General features: G+C 36.4%; 1 protein-coding gene across 1 annotated transcript in view; it reads left to right on the top strand.

The window, feature by feature from the left end:
• btbd8 (BTB domain containing 8) overlaps nt 1-23,146 on the top strand; it is a 96,475-nt gene extending 73,329 nt beyond the window's left edge. The window contains exons 15-20 of the mRNA XM_039734875.1: nt 784-845; nt 4,774-5,506; nt 6,168-6,246; nt 7,587-7,726; nt 15,738-17,975; nt 20,601-23,146. Coding sequence (XP_039590809.1) covers nt 784-845; nt 4,774-5,506; nt 6,168-6,246; nt 7,587-7,726; nt 15,738-17,975; nt 20,601-21,067 — 3,719 coding nt within the window. The 3' untranslated portion in view covers nt 21,068-23,146. The remainder of the gene's footprint in view (nt 1-783; nt 846-4,773; nt 5,507-6,167; nt 6,247-7,586; nt 7,727-15,737; nt 17,976-20,600) is intronic.
• The last annotated feature ends 2,000 nt before the right edge of the window (nt 23,147-25,146 follow it).

Here is a 25,146-nt window from a genome sequence, read left to right as displayed (position 1 = left end):
CTTGAAACAGCAACAGCACAGTTATTTATTTTAGTGGGATCTGCCATTCTCCTATACACAGACATAGCAGTCAGGTAACACTGTGCCCTGCGCATTTATAATGTTCCTTGTATCACCCATCGATGGCAGGCGCTTATAGCATGTCTGCGATCTTTTCAGATTGGCCTTTATGGCAAACTGCTACAGCGCTGGGAGACTGAGATTGCTTTGGGACACTCTTCCTCAAGTCGTTCAGTTGGGTGTAATCCCACAAGAGTTTAAAAACTCACTCACACCAGCCATGATTCTTTTCAAAGGTAAAGTGCAGGTTAATTTACTTTATTTATTTTTACTTTATGTTATGTATTAATCATTTTTATATGAATAGTTTTGGGTTGTGGAGCAAATCATGAGTTTCCATTATTTCTTATGGGGAAATTCACATTGATCTACTGTATGAGTGCTTTGGACTGCGTGCATATTTCCAGAACGAATTATGCTCACAAACCGAGGTTCCACTATAATTCGCTGCGGTAGTCTCAGGAGCAACAAAAAATAGACTACGTTCACGCTCACAACTTGCAGTTCTTGTTGCTGATTGATGCATTTATTTTTTATTTTTTTTTTTGCGGTGGGATGTCGGATAATACGGAATGTTGGATAAGCGAAGGTAGGATAAGCGAGACTCTACTGTACTTATGACACTGAACTGGAGAAGTAGGTTAGAAAATAGATAGACATGAATGCCTTTCTGTGTGTAAACCACCATGTGGTATTTATTAGTTGTGTTCTTTCCTCTTTTAGCTGCTTTTGATAAAGGTGACAGCAGAAAACTTGGTAAGAAACCCACCTTCAGCAGTTCCAAGGTAAATTAAACAAGTAGGCTGGCATATATTTGAAGTAATATATTTAATTTGCTAGTATAAATCCAGAAACAGTATAATTAATTCCATTATTTTTGTTTATATCAGATTTGGAGTTTATCATATTTTTGTGTTTAAGCCTGCAATTTCTAAAGAAACAAAGGCTTCATTTGTTAATTTGTATCAAGAAATAGCCTTTTTACATAACTTGACTTGTTTCATGATTAGAAGTGTAGAATTTACTTCTTCATTAAAGTAAGTAATTCTTGAAGTAACATGACATTAACAACCAGGCAGCCATCAGCTTTGGTGTACGTTTCTTTTCATTGCACTTTTGTACAGGAAATAAATGTTGCTCACAAATTCTGAAGGTACTTTTGTTTGGCCATGCTTAGAGTTACTTTACTGTTTTGCAGTCAGGCATTTAATTATTGGTTCTTGCCCTGCAAGAACAGAAGTGATAAAAGAAGACCTCATGCCTTATGCTTAAAGTGCTGTTTGGATATATATATATATTTGTCCTTCCACGGTTTCAGCATGTTCACATGATAAACCCGCTCCTTTGGCCGACGATTGGGTTGACTTACCAAATAGTCGACCAGTCCCTTCCTCTCCTTAACACTAGAATTACCAGAGCCTACGAAAAAACTCGTAAATCTGTCCCACCTTAAATCGCTTCTTAAAACCATTCTCACCTCTCCGCCAGCGTGTTTTGTTAATCTAAATGTGCTGATAAAAGAAAAGCTGCAAGTAGCCGGCTAGTCCATCCCCCCACCGACTTAGAACGTGCACAAACTTCTCCCAGCTCATGCCTTGATTGATTTTCTGGGAGTGAAGTGGAGTTTTAGAGTAGAAATAATAGATTGTTGTTTGGAACACACGCATTTCATGTCTGTTCCGTTTCTACAGTAATCCTGTGTAAACACATTGTTAAAACAGAAACGTTTTTTATATCCTAGTAGTAGATGACAAAATGTGGGCATAAACTATATAATGTATGAAGCCAGAAGTCCAAATATCAAAAGAAATATTTTCACAGAAGGTACAAATCTAACACAACAATTGCGCTTTTATTCAAAAATATAACTGCAGAAACAAAAAGCCGCCTTTAACATGTGACTTTGAAAGTTGTTTGTTATGACTTCCTCCGTGGCGCAATAGACTCAGCTACCAACTGGGTATCAAAAGGTCACGAGTTTGATCCTGCACCTCTCCGTTTTGAGAAGTAAACAGCTCTTAGACTTACTATTTTAGAATAAAAACAAACATTTGATTTCAGTCTGTAACAGCCGGTGTAATTTATGATTCTTGTAAAGGATAGCTTTGGTTTTTTTTTTTTTTAGTCAGTTTTATTATCTCAGCCGCGTTCACGAGCCCAAACACACCCCACCCCCACATCTGATACTGCTGTTTTCACATAGACGCTCTGTAACAGAGGTAAACTCCACTCCCTTCTACATCGGAGCAAGAATGCTCATACCATTGCTTGCATACTAAAGTGTCAGCAGGCACTTTTCCTGGCATTACACACAGTTTTGCGCATGCCCTCTGCACACTACTTGTGACTTTAGGCAGTAAGTAAGTAAATAAATCATTGACCACCTTACGCAGAATTTGTTTGAAAGTCTGATTAAACCTCTGCACTAATCTGTCGGTTTGAGGATGATACACCGCGGTCTTTAAATGCTTTATTTTCAGTAACTTGGCAGTCTCCTTGAACGTCTCCAAGGTGAAAGGTGTCCCTTGGTCCGTCAAGACTTCCTTGGGGATATCCACGCACACAAAGACCCCTAGTAATTCCCGTGCGATGGCTTTAGAGATAGCTGAGCGCAATGGAACAGCTTCAGGGTATTTTGTAGTATAATCCACAAGGACTAAAATGTACTTGTGTCCTCGGGCTGAGGGCTCTAGGGGTCCGACCAAATCGACCCCAATTATGTGGAAGGGAATGTCAATTAAGGGTATAAAAACGAGAGGAGCACGGTCCCTTCTAGGAATTTGTTGCAGTTGACACTCCGGGCAGGAAGCGCAAAAGCGACAAACCTCCTCATTGATCCCCGGCCAGTAGAAATGGAGCTTGATCCGCTCCAGAGTTTTGTCGGTACCCAAGTGGCCACCTAGGAGGTGGGCGTGTGCTAGCTCACAGACCTGCCGCTGGAAGGTACGCGGAACTAGCAGTAGCTTTCTCTCCTGCCCATCATGCATTGCTACACAATAAAGAAGGTCATTGTCTAAGACAAAGTGAGGGCCCTGTGGCATCGACTGGTTAGTGCGCTGGCCATTGACAAGGACCACTTCATTTTTAGCAAACTTCAGGGAGTTGTCATTCCATTGCTCCCTTCTAAAATATGCCGGCGTCTCTTTAAATTGGAACCGCAAAAGGGAGAGAGGGTCAGTGTCGATCTCAAGGGGCGTGGTTTCGTCCTGTTCCGTCTCGGCGTCGGTGGATGACGTATCAGCATGCGACGGCCCGGGAGTTGCCACGTCACTCAGGGAAGCCGCTTCGTCTCTCTCTGCCGGCTGATTACACGGTGTGGAGGCAGCCTGAGACAGCTCATTGCCGTTTATAACGAGGCCCAAATTAATCCCGGGAGTGGTATGTGTCTCACCGCTTTTAATTTCAGGCCAGTCCTGCCCCAGTATCACCGGGTGTGGATGATCAGGGAGGATTGCCACGTTTAATTTCCAAGCTGATCCTCCGTAGCTGATGACACAAGCGGCGGTCCCATACCAGCGGGTTTCCCCGTGGACACAGGTTATACTGGCCTTAAATTTCAACCACTGTTGCGGTAGCACAAATCGGCGTGCAACAATGAAAATGTTGCTGCCGGTATCGAACAGAGCAGACGTTTTATACCCGTTAACGATCACCGCGCCTGTGTGTGGGACCGCCAACGGGTTTATCAGAGCACACCAACCTTTCCTCCCCCTCCACTTGCATTCCACCTTATTCCCAAGCAGTTTGCGCGCCCGCTGCCCCGGGGACGCCGGGACAAGCTCTGGGTTGTAATGGGTTGGGGATGTGGGTGGGGATAGGACATACCCCGTTCGGTCAAAGGACGGTTCAGCTCCCCCAGATTGTGAGGCCTAGTGGAGCATGCCGGGAACAGAGCCTGTACCAGGCCACTCCGAAACACGGGACACCCTCCCCACCTGGAAATTCGGCCCCAGTACGCTCCCACCTGGATGTGTTGCAGGTCCTGTCCCCTTCTCTTCCAGGACTTCTCCATCTTGCCGACTATGCCAATGTTATAAAAACGAGACATAAACAGATAAAGGCTTGGGGCAGCCACCCGTATAATATGGTATCCCAGCTGTAAAAGTCATTTTTATCAAAATAATCAGCACTGAAGTGCATACAACTGAGTCCAGAACAAGACTGAGGGAAAAGGGGAAAAAGGGCAGGCTTTTAAAGGGGAAGACAGGAAGTGAGGTCATAAGGATCGGGCACGTGTCCATCAATCATTGGATCAAGCCCGGACGTGACATCAGAGGGGCCGAAGCTGGTAAGGTCTACTTTCATTGACTCGGTCCTGGAAGTGACCTCAAGAGAGTCAGGTGGAATCTCCCGGGAATGGACTACAGGAAAGGGAGAAAAAGAGTCAGTGCACTCTGCCACATCCCGGCATGCCTCAGAACTGCCTTCACTCAAGCCCTTTAGCTGCCTCCCATGCGCACGTGTGTGACAGTGTGTGTATATATATATATATATATATATATATATGTGTATATATATATATATATATATATATATATATATATGTATGTATATGTATATATATATGTATGTATGTATGTATGTATATGTACATCTGTACATTTATAGCAGTTTGGAATGTTGTTCACTGTGTTAATGTTCTTTTTAAATTAAAGGCCAAAAATTAGATTTTAATGCTACATTAATTTTCAATTTTGTTGTTCTGCCTAACAGGTCCTGCATTTAAAATGCCCTCAGGCTCATCAACAGACAACTGAAAATCAAATACAGAGCCTCCAGGAGGGGAGGAACCTACCAGCACCCTGGAGTGTTTTATCTAACAGAACAACAAAAATGAAGTCTGATGGTTTAGGAGCATCAGGGCACACAGTTGCTGCTGGAAGGGGTACCTCAAACAAAACGCCTAAAAGTGCAGTTTCAAAGGGAAAAGATGCTAAAGAGGCCAACAAAGTTGCAAAAGACACTAAACTTACTGAAAAAAGTGTTCCAATAAAAGCAGTGCCACTTTCAAAAATGAAGTCTCTGAACAATGGCAATGCAAGAATAGAATCCTCAATAGTTAAGAGAGAAAATAACCCTTCAGCATCTATTGATGGCCCTAGGAAAATGCTAGGCACTAAGGTGCCAGAAGATCAGGACAGAAAAATCTCCTCGGGAGCAAGGCCTAAATGCTCATCAGCTACAAGTACTGCCCGTGCAAATCCAGCTAAATCATTAAAGGCCATTTCAGCAAAGGACACCCCACTGACTAACAAAGAAGAAGGGTCTTTTGTTAAGTGTGAGTCAACTCATATTTCTGAGTCAAGTGGAAATGTTAGTCCACTCAGGGATGAGAAACCAGATAAGGAATCGGACAATTCTCTTAACAAGGATCTCGGCAGTGACATAACATCTGGAAGTGCTTCTCCACAGTATAGTTCAAACAGCCCCAAAGACTCCAGCACAGGTATGATTATGATTACTGTTTAACAGTTGTGTTGAGGTTTACTTTTTTTTTTATTGTTTCTTACTTTACCTTGTTGTTTGATTGTTGAGATAATACAATTTGAACCATTTGGTTTTTAAAATGCAAGAAGGATACGGGATTTGTTAGTCACAAAACATTAAAAAGATACACTTTAAATGTAATTGACTGTGATCTTTTAATTAAAGTCAGAGAGAGAGAGAGATGACAAAAAGTGAGTGAAATGTCCTATGAATCCTGATCAGGCTGCAGCACTGATCATAACATGCTTCTCCCAAGTCTCTTATGAGAATTAGTATTTTTTAAATTCTACTTTCAGTTGTTGTCTTTTGATTTCATTGTAGCCATTTAGACAATAGTTTTAAGACTGAGTTAATGCTTTTATTTTTTTTATGTGAGAAAGCTATGTCCTTAATAAAAGCCAAATTAAATTACACTAATTGTGTGCCAAAATGGATTGAATGATAAATAGACACCTTCTAAGCATGCCCTTTTTTTTTTTTTTTTTTGGAACCATATTTTATGTTAAACCTAGTGTTAAGGGCTTGTTTAGCAGATCAGTTATTTTAGTTTGTATAGAAGTGCTCTTGTGGAACATAAAACCAAAAATATAAGTATGGTGTACTTTTTCTGCATTTTTCAGGTCCGGGAACAAAGAATGCTTCTAAAACAGTATGTAGGACACTTGGCCACAAAATACATAAAGCAGAAAAAGTAAACAGGTAAGCTGTGGCCTACTTCTTTAAGCATCCTTAATTGAAATTAACAAATGTTTTCTGGTATAAATTGTATTTATTTCAAAATCAAACACCCATTGTTATAAAAAAGTAAATTAATAAATAAATAAAATTTCATTCTGAGTCCCTGATATTCAATGAAAGTAATTTACCTTTATGATTAGTTTAATACATTTTTGTTCAGTAATTTTGGCATAGCCAGAATGTACTTATTATTTTATATTATTGACTCAGTCATGAAATAATGCCTTTATATGGAATTGACATTTTACTTAATGCATTGATTAGTAATATTAGGCTTGAAGGAGGTATTTGGATGTGTTACTAGACTGAGGCAGAACTTAAAGCACAGATGTTTCCCAGTCCACAGAAAAACGTAGATGAGAAAGAAAACAGTTTCGAAGAGCACTTCAAGCTAGGAAATTTCTTAATTACAGACAAATACCTGTACCTATCTTTAACTAAAATATTTTTAATGGCTTGCTTTATTTTTGATCTCATTATGTGGAATCCAAATTATCAAACAGCTTTAATCTTTCAATGAAATTAGCCAAAGTGTGTTTTTTTTGTAGCTTCAGGTAAATGATTCTATTCCTTTTATTTTCATTTAGGATTCATCTTCAACTCTTTTATTATGATTTTGTTATCTCAGTGAGTTGGTACTGTTGGAAATATGTAAGGCTTTTGAGAGGTGAAAATCATTTGGAGTTAAATGAACCTTAAATAGAGGTCCACTTTCAAAGTAGTTATAAATAAATATGAAAGAAAGTTTGCTTCTTAAATAATTTTGTGTTGAACTAGATATTGTTGAGGCCAAAGGTTAATGAGATTGTTCCTAATTATATCTGATTTGTTAAATTTAAATTAAAAGCTTTTTATTAATATTGTGCATTGGTTAAAATGATAGCCACCAGTAACAATAAGAAACTGTGCCTAGACAGTCTACTTCTTTTCAGCATTTTTCATGTTAGTGGAAAATATCACTATATGCCAAGCCCGTCAGGCATTCTGTAGGCTGCTTGCCTTAGGAATTTAGCAACAACAGGCGCTTTGTGTGGATTTTTTTAAGAACATCAGAATTTAGACAGTATGGGGGCAGAAAGTAGTGCCACTGAAAACCATTGCCTTCTTTTTGTAATCTGTCTCTCAAGATCGGTGAACTAATACTTGACCTGACATGAAAGAAGCTGGGCAATAAAAAACTGATGGCACCATCTGTTACATTTAACTAGGCTTGGTAATAGCGAGATGCCAGACCTTATTTGATAGATGGGTTTCAATAATAAAACCACTCAGAATCTTTTTAATTTTTATGTGTTCTACAGTGTAACAGCTAAACCACCAATCAAAGAAAACAGCAAAGTGAAACAAATTGCTCCTTCAAACAAAACACCATCTGGGAACAGGGCAATGAGAAATGATAGAAGGGTGAAGGGTGTGCCTTCTGTATCAGCAGAAAGTCTAGGTGAGTTACATATTTAAAATGTTCTTTTTTGCATATACAGCATTCTATAATTTGTATTATGTACAGCAATATCATTTTAACATGTTAGTTTTGCAAAAAATATTTCAAAGAATTGTTGAGTATGTATTACTATCAATCAATAAAGAATTTCCTCATTATTAGATCTCACAAAAATAATCAAAATCACATTGCTGTCATTTGTCAATGAACATGGGCGATGTTATAAATCATGAAATATCTGGTATTAACCCTAAAGATCAGTATGCAAGTATGAAATTGATAAGAATTAACACTCCATCTGTCATGCATGATATGCAAATAGGCTGTCAGAATTAACTGTTAACATAGTACCAAATTAGGTTTAATAGGGTTTTTTTTTTAATTTTTTTTTTAAGCCTTCTTCTATGAGCAAGCACATTAACATTTGACTTGTGGGGGCCTTGACACTTAAACTTGTGCTCTTGTTCATTTACAGAAAAAATGAAACTATACAGATGCAGACAAAACAAATTTTAAGCAAGGTTAAGTATTGTTTATGCCCAGTGTTCAATTCAGTTAAACTTGGAACACTTATACCTATACTAGGCTATTATTTAAAACCCATCCCCATTTTAAACTTCAAGATGTGGACTGGAAACATCTTTTCAATAATGAAATCTTAAAAAAATCAATATAAGTTAACCCTACATTATTAACAAAACTAGATTTGAATGCTTATATTTTTACAGCCAGTCTTCCAATTATGCTAGACCAAAACAAACGTTAAGAAATTCAGCACAGAAATTAGATCTTTGGCCTTAAGGGAAAAATGTCAGATCAGCAATAATTTTATAGCAAAATAACCAAAGCAAAAGGAGCAAAATGTAGTTACACCTGGCCACTGCAAGTGGAAACCAAAAAGAAATATGATGTAAGAAGCAGATACTCTTTGCCAGCTTTCCTCAAATGTACACAAATCCATTGAATTGCCTTGAGAGTAAAGTAATAAATAGCTTTTAAATGTATGTTGATTTAAAACATTTGCAAGAGAGGGGGCTAAGGGTTTTTCCAGAAACAACATATAAAACAATTTTATTCTCAAATATAAAAACTTTAGTGTTCATAACTTTATGATCTTGTGAATTGAATAGTTGGACCGCTTTTTTGACCAGCTCACAAGTTATCATACAGTGTCAGTTTGCCACAACAGTGTGGGAAAATAAATTATTTAAAATAAATAGCTTTAATATAGTAGTCACTTTCCCAAAGGTCTAACACTTAAGGAAATGAATGAATGATAGTAATCATAATGAAGGTAAAATGTTCCTTTAAAACATTGTTTTTTCAGTCATAGTGGTTACATGGTATTCAGTGTCTCATTTGTTTTGTTTACTCTGTTTTCTTTAACATTTGCTTAATTTGTGTGATACGTGAATAATTGGAACTTGAAGGATTCTGAGTGCAAATAGAAGTAGTGGATTATGCAGAATGTAGCAAACAATAAGGTAAATCTAAATTTCTCTAGTGGGGTGTGCAGCTACCAAATAAATAGTACTGTCCTTGAAATGTCAATGAGCCCATCTGGTATATAATGAAAAAGGAAAAAGAAAAAAATATATAGATAGATATATGCACGTTGTGGAGGCTGGCCCAGATACAGACAGGTGGACACCGATGGTTCAAACACCCACACACGTTTATTATACATATTTACAAATAAAGTGACAAACACAACCCCAAAACTCCCCCAAAGTCCAGTTCTCTATACAAAATGATGCCTCTCTCTTCAGGCTGACTCCTTTCCTCTCCTCCCTAGCTCTGTCCTTCTCTCTCTGACTTTTCTCCACTGAACGGAGGGAGGCGGCCCATTTTATAATCACCCGGATGTGCTCCAGGTGCCTCCTGATAATCTTCTGCCTGCACTCCCCAGTGTGGCAGAAGTACCGGCTGCGCACCCAGAAGCACTCTGGGTGTCCCTGATCGTCTTCCCCCCAGCACTTCTGGCTGTGGCGAAGTGCTGAGGACCAGGGCTTTCCAGGCATCGGGGCGCCCCCTGTTGGTGACCATGGTCCCCTATAGGGTTGAGCTTCCAAGCTCAGTTCCCGTGGTCCCCAAAGCCACCAGGACGATCGCCCCCTCATGGTCTGGAGGAGTCGTAATCTCTCCTCCGGTCCTTCCAGGCATCCCGGCTGGGTGCCACCCCCAGCCGCTTGCCACAACGTACATCTTCGGTGAAATTGAACTGGTGTCATAGTTTTATTGCCATATGTTAATAGAACTTTGTTATTCTTGGTTAAACTTGCTCTCAGTAAAATTAAAAAAAAAAAAATCAACAGTTTACAAAAAAAAAAAACTTGCTATACATTTCATTTCACAACAATGGAACAAGGTGAATTTTAGTCATTACTGTATCTGATAAATGATTTCATTCAGCGGTCCTTCAGGTTTTATTTGAATGTGGTTGTCAGGTAAGCTCCAGGAATAAAGCACAAGCTCACAGCTTAGCTCTCAGAGCTCATCCAGCCAAAGAATTCAGAGGTGCTTTCTTGTTTTAGTTGGATGCAAAAATATCTTGGAGAAATTACGAACCAGCTTTTTTGACATCTACCACTGTGATACGACTGGCAGAGCAATGGAGGTAGGCAGAGACATATACGAGCTCCAGTCAGATAAACACTTTTAAAGAAGGCAGCAGCAAGTGAACACTGTGACTAAATCTTGTTTGTGTTTTCATCAGTGTTGAGGCTCACCTTTTGGGAATTTCTCTCCAGCCATGAGCCTGTCATTTGATAACATTCAGGACCAGGCTGAGTGTGAAAGCATGATTCACATGTGGTTTCCTTTGTGTATCAAAGCATACATAACCTTAAAGTAGTCTGAATACTCCTAGCCACTGCCTCAGAAAACACTGAGCAGGATATATGTTTTAGTCATTAAAAACTAGAACTAACAATCAAAATAAAAAAAAGAATTTTGAAAGAGCAAGATGTGAGATGTCACTATCTTATTTATATTAGTAATTATTTACTTTGCAGCCTTCTGAAGATTTTTTGGTATTAATACTCACAAATTTATCGAAGACTGATTCTTGATTGAGATGGAATTGTATTTTTTCAGTGATCTGTCAGGAAATTGTCATCAAATCTTTTATGGTGCAGATCATGGTTTTTTGATTGATACAATGCATGCATTTGGTCAATATTATGCGCAGTATGTTGAAGACAATATACTGCCTGATGTTTTTTGTACCCTTCCTGGTATATTATTTTGTTGGTAAATTACATTTATCTACATAATGTTCCCCAATTGAAAATCTCTTTACATAGGCGTTAATGAAAATAGCCTAGGGTAATGCAGATATGTACCGAATACAAATACCACTTATTTCGCAGAAATGCTGCACATTTCCTACATACTTTCCACTGTTGTGGCCCCCAGTTAAGAATGGCTGAAATAAACAAATATTCCAATTAAAGTGATTTTTGTTTCTTCTTGATATCCATTAGCTTTATCAATGAGGATAATCCAAGTTTCGAGTTTGTACTAATAGTATTTTATGTACCTAATCACCTGGTTTTGGATGTTTAAAGACCACTGGTTTGAATGAAGAGAAGCTTCAGGGAACAAGAAATGGAATTTTAATCTGTCAAATGTTTAACTCCTGATTTTACTTTACTGGTATCCATTAATGGAAAAGATCAATGTATAATCGATATGACCACCTACTTGTACTCTTAAAACTTTCTAGGAAAATGTGCCAGTAATTAATCTGCAGGTAAACTGACTACACCTTAGGGGCTACCAAAAATCACTGCAATGGCATAACAATGGTAGCATTATTAAATGTAGTTTTCCACTTCTTTGGTGAACTGTATTAAGTTTACTTATACTAAATAAATATACTTTATTCAGCGTTCTGTAGTTTCATAAAAAACACTTTCACTTTGATATTAGACAGTGAAAAGGCTCCACAAAATTTTTACACTGTAGACAAATTTAATTACATCTTAAGCATTCCTTAAAACAACATACCTTAGCTAATTTGTTGTGTTTCCTATTAATAGTAAGATTTTGATTGCACAGCATGGGACTTCTTAAAACTAGTGTTCATTTTGATTAAAATACATACTTTCTTACACATTTGAGAGTTAGAGTGGGGTTCAAAACCTGTTCTGTCAGCATAGGGTAAAGGAATCGGTTCTGGACTGTGTACTAGTACATCACAGGGTATTCTAGGAAACAGGTTAAATAAAAAATCTGTTTCTTTTTGCAGTAGACCTGCGCCTAACAGCATCTAACCCCTAGCTGTTTGTCAAAGGTGCTACTTCGCTTTTTTGATGTTCAGTATACCTAACCTTAAAATGCCTAACTAATTGAAATGCCATTTCAGTTGGCTGTCCATAATTCCCCAAATCCTTACAAGCTGGTTTATCATGTAATTCCTTTGATAGTGTATTACAGGAATTAAATTCAGTTCAGGTAAAGTCACAGTTTAGGTTTATTGTCACAGGAGGGAAATTTGGCTTGCTAGTAGGAATTTTACAAAGTGATAAAGACATCACATAAAAATACAACAAATAATACTGCAATAAAATATAATTTTGTAAAAATAAATAAACTATGGTGGCTAACATAATATAGTACATATGACATAATATCTTATCATACATATGCATATGCACCATTCAACCAGTGATGTCAAGAATGAAAACTGTTTGGCCTACAAGTTACAGATGTTTATAAAAATAGATTATTAATAGCACATTGGATGAAGGACTATTTAAACTGGATGCTTTTGCAAATTAAATTCTGAATGTAGTAAGTCCGTTATTTCTGAGAGAATACACTCTTATTTTCCACAGTCCTAGATTATTAAATAGGTTAGTTAGATTTGGCTGAACATCAACAAAATCATTTTAACACCCCAGGTTGGCCTCTAGATTTTTTACACTCTATAAAATAATTTTCTATATCTGTCTTTTCCTGTCTTATATTTAAAATGTTTTTTCTCTCCTGAGTGTTAAACAAGTGCATATGATTCATTATAGAATAATGTATATGTATGTTCAGTGATTTAAATTCCTACTTAACTATAATATGTGTCCAGTTAATGAAGAAATAATGGAGGCACATTTTACACTCTTAAAAGAATATACAGGAGTAGCTCCAAACTTACAGAAGTCAGCTACATTAGAAAATTCCTTGACAAGTGGCCGTGTTTCCTCCAAACGTATCAGGAAAAGAAATCATGAATCCATTCATGACAGCAGTTTATCTCTTCATGGTTTGGAACTACACAAGCAGCTGTGTTATAGGCCCCGTCCATGCTACTTCATTTTTGTTTTAAAAAACACAAACATTTATCTCCATTTTTGCCTTTTGTCTAAACTACCTTGGTGTTGTCCACCCATGAAAATGAAGACTTTTGAAAACACTTTTCAGAGCAGTATACTTTAAAAACACAAAGTCAGCATTGTGGTGTGGATGACGGTAAACATACTTAACTTAAAACAAAGATTCTAATCATGCTCCACTTCGTTTGTGGCCCTTCACCGATGAATGAATGAATGTCTCATTACTTGTCTGGTCACCCTTCATGGTAGAAAAACATATTCCAAAAGGACAGACATAGAGGAGCTGCTTTCTGTGGTGCTTGTTGTACTTACCAAAATGCACGTAAATTGTCATCTTACATTTAAAAGTTTTGTTGCAGTTATTACCTTGGAAATTTTGTCTTTGTTGTGCAGGTAGTCTTTTCCCATTGTTTGCACCTCTTCGAGTGACAGATAGTATTCCTTATAGTGCTGTAAAATGTCACTGTACTTTCACTGACATGTCTCCGAGTCTGTATATATGAGCCGATTTGCTCACCTTGCACTCATGCATTATGATTAATAGCAATTTCAGCTCATTGTCACCTCAAACAAACCAATCTGTTTGTTTTTTTTTTGGTTTTTTTTTTTAAATTGTTTTCGGCATCACTGTTCTCCTTGTGTATGTGCAATCTACAAATGAATGAATAAATATCTAGTGTTGATGACACTTCCTGATTCTGACAATGTGCTCATGCTTGGTGTAGGTGAACATCTACATCATATATCTTTGGTCGTTTTAGTTTGGACATAGATGCTTTCATAAATGATGTGTAAACACTAGTATGGATGGAGATAATTTTTAAATGAAAACACATTTTTTAAATGAAAACATAGTAGTGTGGATGTAGCCATTGGAGCCCACAGTTTGCTTGAAAGAACAATTGTTTGCTGTCTGAGTTCTATTAAAGGAATGCTAACCCAAAAGTGTTGCTTGCCCTATTTAGTTTGTAGGTATGGCCAAGTAAACATTTTAATCTTGTGTTTTCATGCAGAACGGAGTTAACCAGTGTTGTTATTAAATGGGTGTCAGTAGTGACCAATACTGGACAACAGCAAACACTATCAAAAAAGTCCATCAAGAAATCTCACAGAACTCGTGTTGCATAATCCACATTTCAGGTCATCCAGTCTTATGCTCACAATTTTCCAAACACATGTATTTTAAAAAAAATATTTTTAAATAGGCCAGTTCCAGAAAACACTGTCCTGACTGAAAATTGAATGTGACCAAACCCTTTGACTTTAGATCTTTCTATTAAGGTTACCGTGGTCTTAATCCAGTACTGTTAAAAAGTTTGATAATCATAATAAATAGTCTAATAGCTATTAGGTCTTCAAAGTCAAATCAACATTGCAAATCTAAACATTTCATATGTTAATCAAACTGGAAAAAAACTAGGAGTCACATGGCATAGGGGCATCTTTCAACAACATAGTACTTCTGTTACTGATAGCTTAATCATGATGTTTTCTTAAATTACTAATTGTATAAAATGTACCTAGACTTACTGTTAAGGGCAGGTTGCTTTTACAGTTGTGTATACTCTACTATGCTATATTATGCTACTTGCATTGATATTGTGTAATAACATTTCTTACCTCCAGATAAGGTGTGACTTTTTTCCTTTTGTTTATTTTGTAAATTTTGAAATAAAAGACAGGCTTTTATTAAAAAATAATAAGAAAAAAGTAATAATTGATCATTAGTGCATTATCTATAAATTCCAAAACCGCTGACAGTGTCGTTAATTTATGGAACCTTCTTTTACATTTTTTCTTTGCTTATACTTTTTATTGATGTGTGTGGTTGAACGGCTTTAAATTTGCATTCATTTTGAAACAACAAGAAACCAGGCAGCTTTGAGTTAAGTGTGCAGTAGTCTAGGGACTAAATGGCATGATAGCTCCCCCTCTGTTACTATTTGTTATATTAGACATGATTTTAAATGGTTAAACCATAGATATGGGGGAGCCTGCAGCAGCTGAACTGCATTATCATAGTCCAGATTTATTATTATTTATCTGATAAATCTGATTTTATATTTTTTATCTGATATGCTTTTTTCATGTTTTGCAGTTTTACCTTCTTAAAAGATACACTGAGTGTCTTTTCAAATTTTTAACTATTAGCACCTTATATCCAAATGACACAGTTGTTGCACTGTACAGAGTACTCTGTTTTGATATGATTTTCTAATGTCTGACACTATATAAAAAGTTTACTCCCTGTTTAGGCTCTTTTGTTATTCTGTAAATGTCTTTGTTCCACTTATAGATTATAAATTCTCTTGGGAGAAAACTTATGATGCTGTTGCTGAAAAATGTTAACATAGCCCAAAGAATGCTTTGCATTTTAGTAAGCACAGGATATTAAGGTGTTTTCCTTTTGAACAGGCGAAGGTTGTAAAGGAATTGGTATTTTGCACTTGTAAAAATGGCATAAAAGTACTGCTGCTTGCAGTGACTTGAGGGAGGCTCATTTCTTTGATTAATCTGACTTCCCTTGTCTCTCAGCCCCTTTTACCATTCCCTTCCCTTCTCCATATACAAGGCAAAAGTAGTATGCTTTAAATGAATATGATACAAATGTTTTATATTTGCAATACTAAAGTTATACATTAGTTAAAATGAAACTTCTTTATTTTAAATATCTTTAGGACCAGCACCAATGGCATCAAGCCCACAAAACATAGCCTCTCCAAGAAAGGAGGATTTGCAACAAAATTCAAAGTCGTCTTTGCTGGACAAAACCTCTCGTGAAATTCCAACATCAGCTAGAAAAAAGACAATATCAAAGTCAATTCCAGCGGTCATTGAGACTAAACAAACCACTAATTCTGCAAAGGTTATTTTGGGAACTTCAAGGCAGACCGTTGGTGGAAGCAAAAGCGCAGCAAACAAGAAAAGCATCTCTGAACAACCAGCATTAAAGGTGACATCCAAATCATTGGGATCAGACAAGCAACCTCTTTCTGGGGTGAAAAAACCTACATCAAAAAACAAGGAATCGTCTAATCAAAAAAAAATTACGTCAGGATGTTCAGACTCTAAGCAGAATGCTTCTACAGTCAAAGTTGTGTCATCAGAATACCCAGGCTTAGAAAAGGCCCTTGACACAAAGAAGCAGGATTGCTCTGGACTATTAGAATCTACTCAGACTCGGAGGAACCCAGAACAAACATCTAACTTGCAATCTGACCGAATCCAATTACATGCAAACTCGTCTCCTGCAACACAGAATTTAGCATCTGAAACTCTGACAACAGAGAATGATATGCCGTACATTACTGGGAATATCTCTGGTCAGATGAACATTGAACAGTGTGAAACATTATGTCATGGTGTGTGCCTTGAGACAAGAGCATCCAGTAAACCTGACCTGTCCAAAGTTATTGTACAAGCAGAAAATGTAACTCAATGCTTGAGTACAAGCCTTAGTAAAGAAAAAATACCTGAAGAAATGTTTTTCAAAGATGCATCAACTTGTGACAATAATAAACAGAAAAGTTCCTCAGGTTCAAATTCATTTACTGTAAACTATAGCACATCATCAAGGTGTGGCCCTGGCCAAATCCCACAGGTTTTATCTTTGATTTCTCCCACGGATATGGCTACAGCAGAAACCCCAGGGAGCCGTGAGGATGGTGAAATGGCCCTGGAAGACCCATGGAATACACTTCATCAAAGGAGCAGTCCTGAATCAGACACAGGGAGTGCAACTACCTCATCTGATGATATCAAGCCCAGATCTGAGGATTATGATGCTGGTGGCTCCCAGGATGATGACGGCTCTAATGAAAGAGGAATTTCTAAATGTAGTACAATGTTATGCCATGATTTCCTTGGAAGGAGTAGTAGTGACACTAGTACACCTGAAGAGCTGAAAATGTATGACAGTGGATTAAGAATAGAAGTGAAACTTAAAGATAGGGAGTCCACAGTAGATCCATTTCATGTTCATTCCACAAGTGATGATGATGACAGAAGGAAGACAAAAAAGGCATGGACTGAACGTGAATGCAAGCCTATGGATGAGGGGATTTGTGAAGAGAACTCATGTGCTGCATCAGTTTCCATTAAGAATGTGCCAAAGCACCAACTATCCTCTACAGATGAGGAAACAGAGGATGAAAAATCTGAGGCAGAAATAGTAGAAGAGAGAGGCCCCCAACCTGAATCTTCCTCTCATCAGTTTCAAGGTATAGATAACTTAGCCTTTGAGGATATTGCTGAGCAAGACAACAATGCACCAGAGTTCCAATCTACTGGAAATTTCAGACGTACAGTACTTCTTTCTGTAGATGAATGTGAAGAACTGGGATCTGAAGAAGGTGCTGGACAAACACCTCCTTACAACTCTGTAGATATTCTTACTCCTGGGGATGTTTTTGAATCTACTACCGTTGGTCTTCGGGAATCTCAGGTTAAATCACTCTCTGCTGGCAACACCTGTGATGCTGAGAAAAGTCTTATTGCATGTGAAAAAGACAATAGAAAAGAAGTTTTTGAAAAAGGCAGTTTTTCATATAATTCTTGTACAAATGAGCCTGAAAATAACCCAGACACTAACTCTTCTAAAGAAAACCATGAATGCAACCTCACAACTGTTACTGTAAATCAGACTTTGTGTTCCCAGGGAGAATCTGAGCAAGACAAATCAACTTCACTTATAGAGCAACGTATTGAAGACCCTGTAAGTGACAGTAGACACCAAGAAAGGCCCTGTCATTTAAATCTGTACCATTTAGACCATAGCAATGATAGTGGACAGTGGATAGGCTCTACAGAAAATTTAGACTGTAGAAAATCTGAATTGCATCTTAACTTAAATAACCATCACATGAAAGATGGCTCTGTGACACCAACTGATCAGAATCCTTCTACTTTGTCAGCAGGTAATGTATAATGAACACATTTTATTTAGATAGGAAAGTCAGCACTTTAATCAAATAGTGTGACAAAGGTAACCCTTGAGCATTAACCTGTTATATACCCTTTTACCCCTCACAAGTCCTTTTGCAAGCTGTACAATTGACAGAATGACATTCTAAACCTACCATACCCTTCTTTTGACAACACAATTTGCAAGTTAAATTAGTATTTTTTTAAATTTTACAAGTAGGTCTCTTAAAGTTTAAAACATTCAGACATGTTTGCCTCCAAAACAGTGTTTCTGATTTAATATAATATTATGCATGTGTATATCTTAGCATTTTCAGTTTTTTTTTTTTTGCAACTAGTAGTTTGCAATAAATTAGAAATTTAGCTGTGACATATCAAAACTTTAACTCATAAAGTGAGAGCTTCTCACAATTTTTGAGTTATAAATACAGACTGAAAACCTAGGAATTAATGCAGTGTAATAAACATAATTCACCTACTTGTAACTTTTTCTGGAAAAAGTTAAATATATGCAGGCACCCCAAAGTGTATTGAAAACAGTAAGTTAGAGTAGAATGGAAAAAATCAAAGTTGAATTTAAATTTTTAAAATGTACTTTTTTTGTCATACTAAATGGTATAAACATCACTTAAATCATGGAACACAATGAAAATAATAGGCCCTTTGATAGGGCTATAAAATATAAAAAATAATAATGCACTTTGATGTACATATGTTTATTCTTATAAATGTATATGCTGATGTCATTATTTTCCATTCCTTGTATTTACTTAAACAACATTACCATTAAATGAAAACATACATGCATTGCACCTCATTGACCTGAGCATATTACAGAATGACGTGAGAAAGAAATCCAGTGACCATTAATCTCCTTTTCAACCACTATCACAATTGCCAAAAAAACTGGCTTCAAATAAAGTTTTTACCTTCCAAGGTGGCTTTCAAAAGTGGTGCAGAAACTATTTTGTTTATACTCTGTAAAATGCAATCTGATAATCGTAGTCTTAAGGTTGTTGCATGTGGATATCTGTTCTTTTTTTGTATTTTGAGTTATGCTTATCCAATGTAGACCTGCATTCATTTAATAGTGTGTATTTTTGTTCATTTTTGCTGTTTCTTTATAATCTATGAAGAACTAAGTTTTACATCAGTAGCTTTACTGTGCAGCAGCTTTGTGTTTGTTCATTATATTTTGTAGTGCTTTTTGCCTTGTTTGTATATTAGATTGGTGTGCTTGCTAGATTAATATGTTACTGGCACTGTAATGTCTCTCTTTCTGTCACATGCCTTATTATAGGTCAGTTAAGATTTCAGATTCTGTTGTTTTTATTTATTAGTCTTCAATTTAAATTATAGACTGTCCATTTATCTACCTTGCGTTTTGTATCATATCTGCTCCCCACCATATGTGTTAAACACACTGGCATAACAGACAAAACTGAAAGAGAATATGTTTTAAAAAATGTCTATTTCTGAGTGAATTAATTGTGCTGAGATGGAGAGGTTTTACTGTTGATTATACACAGAGTAAATCTCCTAAAACTATAATAAGACATGCTTTATTTGTAAGAAGGGGAATTTAGCTTTTGATATAGCAAGAAGATACAGTAAATGTGACACAGTCTACATTCTGTAGCCTCCATTACAATTCATTTTCAAAACATTGGTTAGAACAAAACGTAAACTCTTATGCAGCACACTGCATTTGGTATAATGTTTAATGAAAATGATGTTCTGTAATTTATGTAATCATAAAGTTACATAAACATGGCCAGTTTTAAAAAGAGCATTGTCTTATATTGTAAGAGCAATGGGCAAAAGAGAGACATTCTGGAAATAAATTGTTCTAAAACACAATTCTTTTAAGAGAGCTGTAAACATTTTCTTGCCATTCTACTTATATCTGAAAGCTAAACTTTTGTACAGCTTGTATGCATGCTTTCTTAAGTATCTATTCATTGCAGATTATTTGACTTTAGGTTTAAAATGCATTGTTGGTCATGTGGTTTAACCCTCATCAGCCCCTTTGGGGCAAGATAGCGGTTCATAATGTTAAGAGGATAATACTGCTTCAAATATCTGAGCCACTGAGTGGTCGAGTTACTGCTTAGGATATGGCAGCAGAAATGGGAAGTCCTGGTTCTTTAGTGAATATAAATGCTGCAATTTCAGGTGATGCATTTCATGTCTTCTTTTAAGACTGTTTGACTTCCAAGTTATAACAGAATATTGTATATTGGAGTGTATTTTTAATTCAAACCTATCATGGTTGCCTATGTTGTGCATTTTGATTAGGACATACTCCTTTAAAGGCTCTGATGAGGGTTAATCATAATGCAGATTAAGTCAATTTAACTGTACCACTTTATTGTGTTTCAGTGTTTGTGCGTGTTTATGTTAGGTTTGTTTGTCCTTTTTATGATTTTGGAACAAAAACATACTATAACTTTGATTAATGATCAGTTTGTTTCCCTAGACATCATAATTTGTTAAACAAAAATAGTATATCAGTTGCCATTGTTGTAGGAATACATGTGTTTTTGACTAACCAGGTTACAACTGTGATGAAAATCTACTGATAATTTACATTGTATAGTATTATTAATTGCTTCTAGGGGACTTAGATGATTGTGAGGAACAAACCTGCACTTATGACAGACGACCTTCAAAAACCCTATCTCCAATATATGAGCTGGATGTTGGGGAAAGGTTTGAACAAAGGCCAGATGTGGAAGCATGTATCTCAGACCAAGAAGAAAACAACCATTTTGCCAAAAGTGACTGGATGCTCCTTCACCAGTTGTTAGCTGATCAAGTCTGTGACTTGGGAATAATAAACACTGTTCCTGAAGACCTGAATCTTGCCCAGTATCTCATCAATCAGACACTTGCTTTATCACGTGATGGTCTAAAATCTCAGGGCAAATCTCTTGCAGAAAAGGAAATGTGTAAAAAATGGTCTGAACTCATATCCCCTTTGGAGGACTCCACAGCCAGTATCACAGTTACAAGCTTTTCACCGGATGATTCTGCATCCCCCCAGGGCGAATGGACAATTGTTGAACTTGAGACGCATCATTGACATTATTGAGAGCTGGATTTACTGCTTTGGACGTTTTTTTTTTTTTTTCTTTTTCAGCTGACAATTTTGTACCACCTTGGAAAATTTCTAAGTAAACAAAACATTCAGGGTAATGGCTTCAATTTTTAATATCAATTACAGAACCTTTTTCTGATATGAATTTAAATTTACATACATATATATCAACTAAGTACAACCTGTATATTTTCAGCTGTTTTCTCTGTTCCTGTTTAAATCACCAGACCTATTTGGGGAAAAAAAATTAAAAATGCTACTTAGCACATTCATATTTTTGTATATTCTAATGTATATTTGATGTACTTTAAATGCTGACCTTGAAAGACTTTACTCTGACTGTCTGGATAATGAATTAACATGAGGAGCTTTGCAAGAGAACATAAACATTTTTAAGAAATGACTGGTTTATGTTTAGTGTTGTGAGATGAATAAATATGTGGCACAGATAACTGATTGAGTTACATCATTTGGGAGACTGTATCTGTTTAGATTTTCCTTTCCTACGGATGTCTGGCATAATTAATATACTAGTCTATGAATGGTATTTGCACATTGTAATATTTATTTTAACTTTTACTGCATTATTCAGATGTTTCATGATAATTGATCATGTACTTTTTGTACATCATCAACCTGATCAGTTTATTCCATGTTATCCATGATTGAGACTTAACATTTCAACTGTTTTTGTTGTTCATATACTGCTTTATTTTGATATTTAAAGATAATAGTTTGGGGAGTGTAAAAGTTTCAGATATATTTTGAAACATCCAGAAGACATACGATTTAAGCATTAAGCTTTAATTTGCTTGCTATTTTCTTTGAAGGACTAATCTAAAAAATTAACTACATTGCATTTTAATACTGTTTATAGTAATACATTTTTTGCTATCAAACCATAATCTAAACACAATAGCTAAGGAATATACTGGAGATGTACTAAAAAATATAGCACTAGTGCTATATTTAAAAATGTGTCCAAATGTTCATTTTGGTAAGTAAATATAACTTAAAATTGTGCATGCAGTAGAAATAACTGTTTTTGTTAAAGTTTCTTAACACTTTTGTAAAATGAAAAGTATATTCATACAGTAAAACTTTTACAATTCTTAAAGCATGTTATAAAATGCTAGCAAAGAACATAACAAATATATGTTTATATAGCTTATTGATATAGTTCTGTTAATGCCTGCTTGATCTTGACATATAGAGGCAATTGATGTATATGCAAATTCATGCATGGTACAGGATTAATTGATGCGTATTGACACACTTTCAGTGTCAGTGTGACTTAAATTGGACTGTTCTCCCATTTTGGGATTGTCCTAACTCAGCACCTGATACTAAAAGGTAATGTTCTGGCTCTGTGATATATCCTGCATTTGACTAAGAAGGACTGGAAAACAGAGACTGCAGTTTGATAGCTCTTGGTCAACACCAAAGCTGTAGTATTCTCTGTTATGTTGCAGCACTACATGGATGGAGTAGCTGCTTATCAACAGGTTCTATTTGTCTGTTTCATAACTCGTGTTTTCTTATTCTCTGATTGTTTCGGTTAATAGGCTATCTATTTTTTTAACAAGTGTACACTTGCTTACAGGTTATTTTCTAATCTGTTAGCTGTTGAACTGGTTAACTGCGGATCTCTCTAAAATATTATGTTGCTATGTGTATGTTTAAGTTAAATTCCTTTTACACATCAGATTATATGATTGCACGTCTCTGTATCCTAATGAAAATTTGTACTCTGAATTGTTGAGACCTACTTTATAATAATGTTTCAGTTGACTGTGTTTTTATTTATTTATTTATTTGTTTATTTATTTTGTTGTGATGTGTATTATGAAACTGTTTTGCATGCTTTAAGTACATGATCTGCACCAACCTTGGTTTAGGCAACCCATATGTTTAATGTTTAAGCCAGCTTGTCCTTGCATTAATGTTGCATTTTTGTTTAGTTTTCATAAATGAAGGGACCATTTTTATGTACTTTCATAGTGTTTGTCTAAGTATTTTTCTAACAGTGTCCTTAAATGTAAAATAAAAATGCATTATAAAATGCTTTTTTCTAACAGAGATTGGTGTTATTCCATGTAATTGTTATAGTAGCCCGGCAAATATTTTCTGTGAGAGGCAGTGTTTTTCAGTCTCCAAATGTATTCTTTAAGGCTGACTAGTGCACACAGCAGTGTCTTCTATAACAAGTGTTCTTTTCTAATGACCTAACCAAAATAGTTTAGCTTTAGTGTGACAACATAAGATTCCACAGTGCAATCAGGTTTTATCTTATGTAACACTGACTGAATTGTCCATGTTGCAGTCTGCACTCAGCCTAGTAGTTTCCATCAGCACCTCAGTTCAAAGGCTTTCATCTCTGGATGAACTCTGTTGATGGCCCTGCTTGCACAGATGTTTGCTATTAGGATGGCCTTGAAATGAACTATTTAGACATTTGTTGCAAGTATAGCACCTCTGGACTTCATTGGTCTGTCCAAAGAATCTCCCTGTTTTTGTTCCAAAACCTGGCAATGAAAATCTTTGAGTCTAGTTTTAACAATCTCCACTTCCAAATTATGTTTTCATTTGGTCAATGAAATTAATTTGCATAATTTTGGTTTTATTTATACAGAGTGTTTCAAAAAGAATTGTACACTTGGAAAAAATGATTACTTGACAAATATGAATATGTAATACACATCAAATTTTAAAATCGCCCTTTTTTCCTAGATTTTGGTGCTTGGAAGTTGAATACATTCCTTTGTCAACCACTGACAGTGATCTCCTTCAAAGAGTCTGGGATGAAGTAGACCACAGGATGGATGTGTGCCGTGTGATAAAAGGAGCACATATTGACCATTTGTAAGATTAAGAAAAAAACTGTAAAGATTCTTTACTGATTGGCTTAGACTACATGTCCACATATAATACATTGTTACATTTTTGAAAGTGGACAGTTCTTTTTGATTAACCCTGCATTACGCTGCAACAGAGAATTTAAACCTTATTTTGTTTTTTTATTTGTGTCATTTTCCATCCTTCTCACTTTTTACTGTTTCAGAAGAGTGTCATTGATTGATTGATTCCATCATTAAGGTTTTGGCTAAGTTTTCCTGCCAGACACCCTTCCTGACATTAACCCTCTCTATTTATCCAGGTATGGGACCAGCACCAAGTGGGGCTGGTTTGCCCCCATGTGGCTAGATTTTGAGGATGTTTATGATAGAGTGCCAAATCAAGAGGTCTGGAGGTGCATGTGAGAGAGAGTGGTACGAGAGAAGTATGTGGGGATTGTCCAGGATATGTATGTGGGAGTGAGGACTTCGGTTAAAAGCAGTGTTAAGGTAACGGACATGGTCAAATTTTAGAGTTGGTCTGCACCAGGGATCTTCTTTAAGTCATTACCTCTTTGATCTGGTTATGGATGTGTTGAGTTATGGGATAAAAGACAAGTCCTTCAGTGCAAGGTTTTGCTGAAGACATTGTGTTGTGTAGAACCAGAAAAGAGTAAGTGGAGAGGAAGTTGAAAGAATGGAGAAGGGCTTTGGAAGATAGAGGGTTGAAGATAAAAGGGAAGAAGACAGACTATACAAGGTTTAATGATAATCAGGATTCAGAAGTTAACCTGCAGGGAGAGCTATTACAAAGAGTGTAAAAGTATAAAAAGCTAGGAGGCAGAGATGTGGATAGTGGGTGGGTAAAGTTATAGAAATTTGAAGAAAAAGGGCTTGACTGAGGAGGAGGTGCAGGACCGAGCTATATGGAGAACCTTGATCAAGCACAGCAACCTCACATGAAAGTGGAATAAAATTAAGAGGAAGATGAAGAGAGATCAACCTAAATAGGGTTTCCACTCATTTTTATTTCTCATTCTATTTCCTTCACTCCAATATTTCTTATGACAAAATATTCAAAATAGTACAGATAGGATGGTAGAATACAGCCTGAGATGGTAAACCTTCCCAGTTTCCATCTTGCTACTCTTTCAATAGTGCCTGTGTCAGTTACTGTCTTTCAGAATTCAGATCATGTTAACAGTGACACCACAATTCATCAACTTGGTA

The sequence above is a fragment of the Polypterus senegalus genome, chromosome 14, assembly GCF_016835505.1.
Source record: "Polypterus senegalus isolate Bchr_013 chromosome 14, ASM1683550v1, whole genome shotgun sequence".
Lineage (NCBI taxonomy): Eukaryota > Metazoa > Chordata > Cladistia > Polypteriformes > Polypteridae > Polypterus > Polypterus senegalus.
The sequence above is the reverse complement of the archived record's forward strand: the minus strand, read 5'-3'. Positions and strand labels throughout refer to the sequence as shown.